The sequence below is a fragment of the Ciconia boyciana genome, chromosome 1, assembly GCF_034638445.1.
Source record: "Ciconia boyciana chromosome 1, ASM3463844v1, whole genome shotgun sequence".
Taxonomy (NCBI): domain Eukaryota; kingdom Metazoa; phylum Chordata; class Aves; order Ciconiiformes; family Ciconiidae; genus Ciconia; species Ciconia boyciana.
Window position 1 is genome coordinate 172,029,144 of NC_132934.1, and position 6,610 is coordinate 172,035,753.

Here is a 6,610-nt window from a genome sequence, read left to right on the forward strand (position 1 = left end):
AACCTAAAAATCCAGAGTTTCGCAAGATAGGCTCAGCCACACCAACAGCTTGCTGCCACCAGAAAGGCCCAGCCCTGCTCCTACCCTCTCCTCCTGCAGTACTCTCGTGCAGACTCAACAAGGACCTTTGAAGAAAAACCCGAGTGGAACAACCCAGGTACGTCTTGCTGGTTTTTACTACTCATTTTATTTTGTTCAGCACAGTAAAACCGGTGCCCCGTATAATTAAACCAATTTGTGTGCAGGGCTGATAAAAACCACCTCATCTCCCTCTGTGGCCATGCCAAAAAGAAATGAAACTGCCCACATGCCACAACCTGTGCCCACATAAAGAACCAGAAAGCTACTGTAACCACTGTAACTCCTGTTGTACCAGCGAGCCAGCGTTTCTTCCTGTGAATCAGTTGCAGAGCTGGGTGTTGTACCTGTGGCCCTCCAAAAGACAGATCCAAAAACCAGACAGTGATGGCAACACACAAAGTTAGACCACGCTGCTTTAAATTTACAAAGGGGAACAGACAGAAAGGATTGTACCTGTCTCATACCTCATCACCTTGATTTGGGAGGAACACACAAAGAGATAGGAGGTTTATTTCCTTGTTCATATGAAAGTACTTAAAAACTTAACTAAAAAGTGAAAAAAATGTAAAATGTATTACTTTTTATGTATTAACTGCATCACTACTGTATCTGCAAACATACCTCAACATTTATACTTTTTCTTCTTCATTTGTGGCAGGATTCTTCATAAAAAATAGGGAAAATGGTTCATAAAAAAATAAAGCTATTCTTTCAAGAGAAAGCCCACTACATTTAATAGACAAATTTGTCACAGGTAAAAATGTTACAGAAATAAATTCAAAATTTAAACTGTTCATTATCAAATTCAAAAAAACAATTAAGATGCAAGGACAGCCCATTGTTTCAAAGTGTCATTTACCTCATATTTCAGAAGATCCTCATTTGCCCTTCTAAATTGTTAAAGGTCTGTGCTAGGTGTTTCACGTACAAAAAGCCAGTGCGCTGAAAAATTTTATCTTCAATGATTAAGAGGTTCGGATCACTAAAACTATCAGTGCAACTGTCACAAGCAAGCAACAGTAACACTTACCACTTAATGCACCTTTACTCAATGTTTTTCAGTACTATAAACATAGTCCCCTATATGCAGTATTTTATCTTCCAGTTATGACTTCACCACCAGAACTGTGGAAAGCAGCAGAATTTCCCTAACGTAAGCTAGCCTCAATCTGTTCAGTAACACCAATTACGTAAGAGTTCTCCAAAGACAACAAATACTATAGAAAATATGCTAGATATAAGCTAGGGGTCTTACATCAATGGTGAAGAATAAACAATATTTGGGGTTTTATTTGCCAATCACTATTAGGCTCAGTCCCATGAAAAGAAAGGAAGAAGATATTTTTCTTTGTGCACATTTCCTGTGTAGGTTGACTTTCATGTGTCTGAGACCTACAAAGACAACTTGACTTTGATTAAGGTTTTTAACCAGATAACTTTGTGAGAGTAAAGAGTCAACAACAATGGAGTTAAGAGATACAGAAAATTAAGCCTTATCCAAGATAATTGTAAAACTATTCACAACACCTAGCATTATTCAGGCAAATGGATTGGAATAAAGAGTTTACAGTAGCAATTTTCATCTCTTAACCCTGTTTCTGAAAAAGCACACACAACTTACATTTATACAAGATTCACACACCTTTTAAAAAAATCACAATTTCTTTATCCCTGTATAGTGCTGTACAATAGTGGGCTGCAGTCTCGAAGTCTTGCACCACACATCACTTACAAACCCCACCAAACCTAGGTGCTACAGTGGCACAGCAGATTCAGTGACAGTTTAACTGGCATCCATGTGGACTGCTGCCTTTGGCTCCATCTGTCCCAGTTTGCTACCTACCCATTTTATCCCTTACCTATCTAGCTCTGACCACCCCATAAGTCAAAGACTGATGACCACCTGAACCCAGATTGATAGCCCAAAGCTTTAATCAAGAAAGACTGGGGGAGTGGTGAGTTGATTATAATTCTTACACAGTTCAGCATGTAAGCCCTGCAGCCTTCAATGGGATTTCCGTGCCTAAATCACTCATATGCACATGAAATCTTCCCTCATGACTCGGTTATCCGGAAAATCGCATTTCACAGAAAAAAAAAGGCAAACCAAAGCTTTAATACTTAGTTGCTCACCCAGTTTTATGCACTGCAGAAAACAGCTGCACTTTTTCTTTGTTTCAGTATAGATTCACAAAGCATCATTCAAATCACTTTTTCTGCAAACAAGCTAGACTAGGAGCAGACATTTCAGACAAGAGAGTAATGCACAAATTAAGGCCAGATGACAAAGAGCTAGAAGGTAAAAAGAATCAGGAGAACGATGACTAAAGAATTTTTATTATAATTTTCCTAAAGTTGATGCCTCAGTCCTCTTATCCAATAACAACCAGAATAGGGGAAGAAAAAGACGAAAATACAACAGTAAGGAAATGACACAACTGAACTGACTATACCTGTAATGAATGTAAAATTTAAGACATGTTTACCAACAGGATTGCAGCATGCAAGTAACTAAGGAAAAAAAAAAGAAAGTAAAGCAAGACAACAAAGGTTGGCTAATTTACTTCTGATGTCATATTCCTGCAGGGAAGCATGACAAATTCTTACCCATCAATTAGTTGTCTTTTTGCCCTATGAAGAGAGGACAAAAAAGGAGGGGCAGAAAGCAATACAAATCACACATGCCCGCGGCAGATGGTTACGTAATGCTGATGTACCGCCTGCTCTTTGCTCACAACACTTACTTTGCTGCAATTCCAAGTACCAGCTTTCTAACAGTTGCCTGGTTTGAACATTTTTAAACTGCTTTTGAAATAAAACGCAGATGCACAAGAAAGAATAAGATGCAGAATGAAGCTTCAGTGCTAGCTCTGACAGATAAAAAACAAAAGAAGCTGAGGGTTAGCTTTATGATCAGACATTTTCTGTTTCATAAGAAGTCATAAAACTGGCTTGTTGTGCTAAAGCTCAAAACTAAATTGCCTGCCATTCTTAAAGTCTTTTAGTTTAACTTACTTGAAGAAACCACAAATAAAAAGAGGCAGCAGTGAGATAGCTCCTTCAATTTCACTGAAGTGCTGTTGTCACTGCCAGGAACAGAAATGCAAGTCAGTAATTCTTTCAATAATAATGTACGCCTGTAATTCTTTCTATTTAGAAGAGAACTTGCCCTGAATAGAGCAAAACAGATCAGTTAGAAGTAAAGGCAGAATGGTACAATTGAAAAAAAGTGTTTGCTATTATTCATGGAAAAAAAAAAAAAAAACAAGAACACATACAGTGAGCATAGCAGAACTTGTCAGATTTCATAAGCTTAGCACTAGGGATTGGGATGTTCACAGAACTAATGCGACATTAGCCCCGTTAAGTCATATTTTTCTTCTATATTTTGTCCTTAAAAATTAGGATACAACCATACAATCTGCAATAATTTATTGCTAACTTCCTATCATAGCCATTATGTAAGCAAATACATCATAACACTTAAGATCACATGCTTGAATAATCAGGTGCTAATTAAGTATACCTGCAATTGCCTTGTTCCTTCCATTCTCTGACCCAACACAGTAAGTAAATAACATTAGAAAAATCTCAATGTCTAGCAGTCAGATATAACAGAGAGAAGATAAAACAACACACTCTTTCCTATGGGACCGTAATCACCAAAGGTCGTATTTTAAACTCTGGAGGACACCAGAGATTAAGATAGCCCTTTCATTGCGACTGACAACAAATTCAATTGAACTTAATGTTCTGTAATTACGATGGCTTCAGAGAACACTTCCGTAACAAAACTCAGTGACACAAATTGACCACAAAGTTTAATATACACAGGGAACTGACTAGGCCAACTCCTGCTGTCAAATACTAAGATTAGCCCTTTTGGAAGGCTGCACCAAAGAGCATTTACCCAAAGTTGGGCACCAGCACCATTGCTGGAAATTCCTAATCAAACGTAACATAAAAATATTATGGAGGCAAACTGTCTCTTCGTTCTATCTTACCATGTTTTTTTCTACTCCTTTGAGTAATGGAAATAAAATTTCCCTTATATTTGTCTGAACTTTAACAGCATATACTTTTAAGGCCTTTCAAAACATACCCAGGTTACTTCAGGCCTCAGGGAGGACAGTGTTTGCAGGCTCTTAAGAAAATGCTCTGCCAGCATTTTCGTTCTCCATTGCGAAGAAGAAGGAATGACTTTAGGACTTCTGCTGATTCCAGGTTATGATAGCGTGGCGCAGGAACAGAACTGTGCTGGAAAGCAGGGACCCATAAAGCACTTGGTGACCTACTAGCATCCTAAAGGTGTACGTCACTCCTAAGAAGTCGCAGGGTGCTAGATGGGTTCATCACCTATATGACAATCTCAATCATCCAAGAGCATACAGAAATTTCCCATGCTGTAAGACTACAAAAATAAATATTCAAAACCTATTACAGGGGGTTTTGTATTACTTTTTTTAAACCTAAGAACTATCATAACCTAGGAACAATCTGAATATAAGTATCAGCATTTAGTTCTACATATGGACAGAAGTAAACGTGATTACTTCTGTAGACATTGCTTTCACTGCTCAAGCTGCAAAACACAAACAATAAGACAAATAATTCAGGATTTAGCTAGAAGATTGCAGTAGAAATTTGAATTCCAGACAGTAGCAAAGGTTTCAGACTTCTATAGAACAACCTTACATACATAGCAAAGCCATGAAGTACAAGGAACGGAAGGACAAAATTTGAGGAGACTGACTGTACCCAAGTAATTTTTGCAACCAATAATCAGCTTGTGTATTTTGAGTATAATTGACATTAAGCTAATGACTGCAAGATTAATACAACTAACATTAAACTAACGACTGTGAGAAACAAGCAGCACACTCAATTCGGGCAGGAAGAAAACCTTTGCATCCTAAATGATTATTTCTGTAGTGAAGTTTAGGAAGGAAAGAACGGACATTTAAATTGGACTCGATGAACTGAAAAGTGCTGAAGACTGAGCGTCTTCAGCGAGGGTGCTCGTGTGTGTCTGTGCGTGCGCACACACGCACACGCATGGGCTTACTGAAGGTCAGCCTTCTGCGTTTTACAGTGCCCTGCATCGCATCTTCAGTAAGCCAGCGTACACGTGTGTGTGTCTGCACACACCGGCTTAAAGATGACAACAGGCGTACACAAACCACACTCTGTCCCTGTGCCAGACAGCTACGGACTATTAAAAATAAGAAGGTTTCAGAGCAGAAACGCCGCTTCACTCCCAGACACGCACTAGCCAGAGATAACTAACCCGACCCCTTCCCTACCTCCGCAGCGAGGCAGGCGGGAACCGCTGTCCCGCTTCGACTACGCTCTCCGGAGAGGCCCGCCACCCCCTCACCGGCGGCGGACGCACTCGGGAAAACCCACCGCCCCCAGACTGCCACCAGCCGCCGAGGGGGAGCCGAAGGGAGGGAAAGGGGAACGGGCAAAGGCGGTTTCCCGTGCAGGCCGGCAGCGCGGCCGAGGCCGGCCAGCCGCCCCCTCAGAGGCCGGGCGGCAGGGCCGCCGGGGGGTGGGGGGGAGCTCCCGCAGGGGCCGCGCCGCCCGGGGAAGGCCCGGCTGTCAGAGCTCCGCCGCCGCCGGGGCAAGGGAGGGGACGGGGCCGCGGTCGGGCCGGCACCGGCGCTGGAGAAGCGCCAGGGGGTCCCAGCCAGACCCCCGCGCGTGGGAGCCGAGAACCGTGGGGTGGGGGGAAGGGCGCCCCGGCCGCCCCCTCCCCCGCACCGCCACGACCCGAGGAGGCGGGGGCAGGCGAGCGGGGCCGCCGCACTCACCACTCGGTAGCGGCTGGCGGGCTGGTGGTGATCCATCGTGGCCGTCCGCGGACACGCACAGGCGCGAACGCAGCTCCTCGGACCAGCCCCGCGTCCCTCGGCCTCTCCCCCGCCCGCTCGACCGGAGCCGCCGCCGCCGCCACCGCCCCGGCCCTCCCCCGCTGCGGCCGCCCCCCGCCCACCCCGGCGGCGGAGCCGGCCCAGGCGCCGCCTTCCCGCGCACCGCCCCCGCCGGGGGAGGAGCCGGCAGAGCCAGGCCGCGCGCACGGCTGCGGGGCGGGGCGGGGCGGGGCGCGGGGGAGGCACCGCCCCTTCCCCGTGACGCACCGCGACGCGCGTGACCCCGCAGCCCGACACCCCGACGCTGCCGGGCGCGCATGCGCGCAGCTGCTGCCGGGCGCGGCCCGGGCGGTGGGGCGGGCTGCGGCGGCGGGAGCCATGTTGTCCGGGGGCGTGCGGCGTGGCTGGCTGCTGCACGTAAGCAAGGCCATGCCGCCTTCCTCCCCCGCCTGCCCCCCGCCGTCGCTCCTCTCCCCCTGTTTCTCTCAGAGCTGCTGAGCCCGCGGTCTAGCCTGTGGCCTCCCGCCTGTGGCCTTTGCCATCTTTGCTGCTGAAGGCCCTGAGGGCTGCTGCTTGCCTTCGATCCACTAGGCCGAGGGCTGTTAGAGGCCCTGGCTCTGCTGCAGGCCTGCACGTTGTGCTGTGCTGAGCTGTGC

The 6,610-nt window shown here is 46.0% G+C and overlaps 1 protein-coding gene across 2 annotated transcripts in view; it reads right to left on the minus strand.

Moving 5' to 3' along the window:
* NDFIP2 (Nedd4 family interacting protein 2) overlaps positions 1-6,052 on the minus strand; it is a 47,847-nt gene extending 41,795 nt beyond the window's left edge. For both annotated transcript variants that reach the window (XM_072849993.1, XM_072849992.1), the window contains exon 1: positions 5,895-6,052. In XM_072849993.1, the coding sequence (XP_072706094.1) occupies positions 5,895-5,930 (36 nt within the window). In that variant the 5' untranslated portion in view covers positions 5,931-6,052. The remainder of the gene's footprint in view (positions 1-5,894) is intronic.
* Positions 6,053-6,610: the final 558 nt, after the last annotated feature.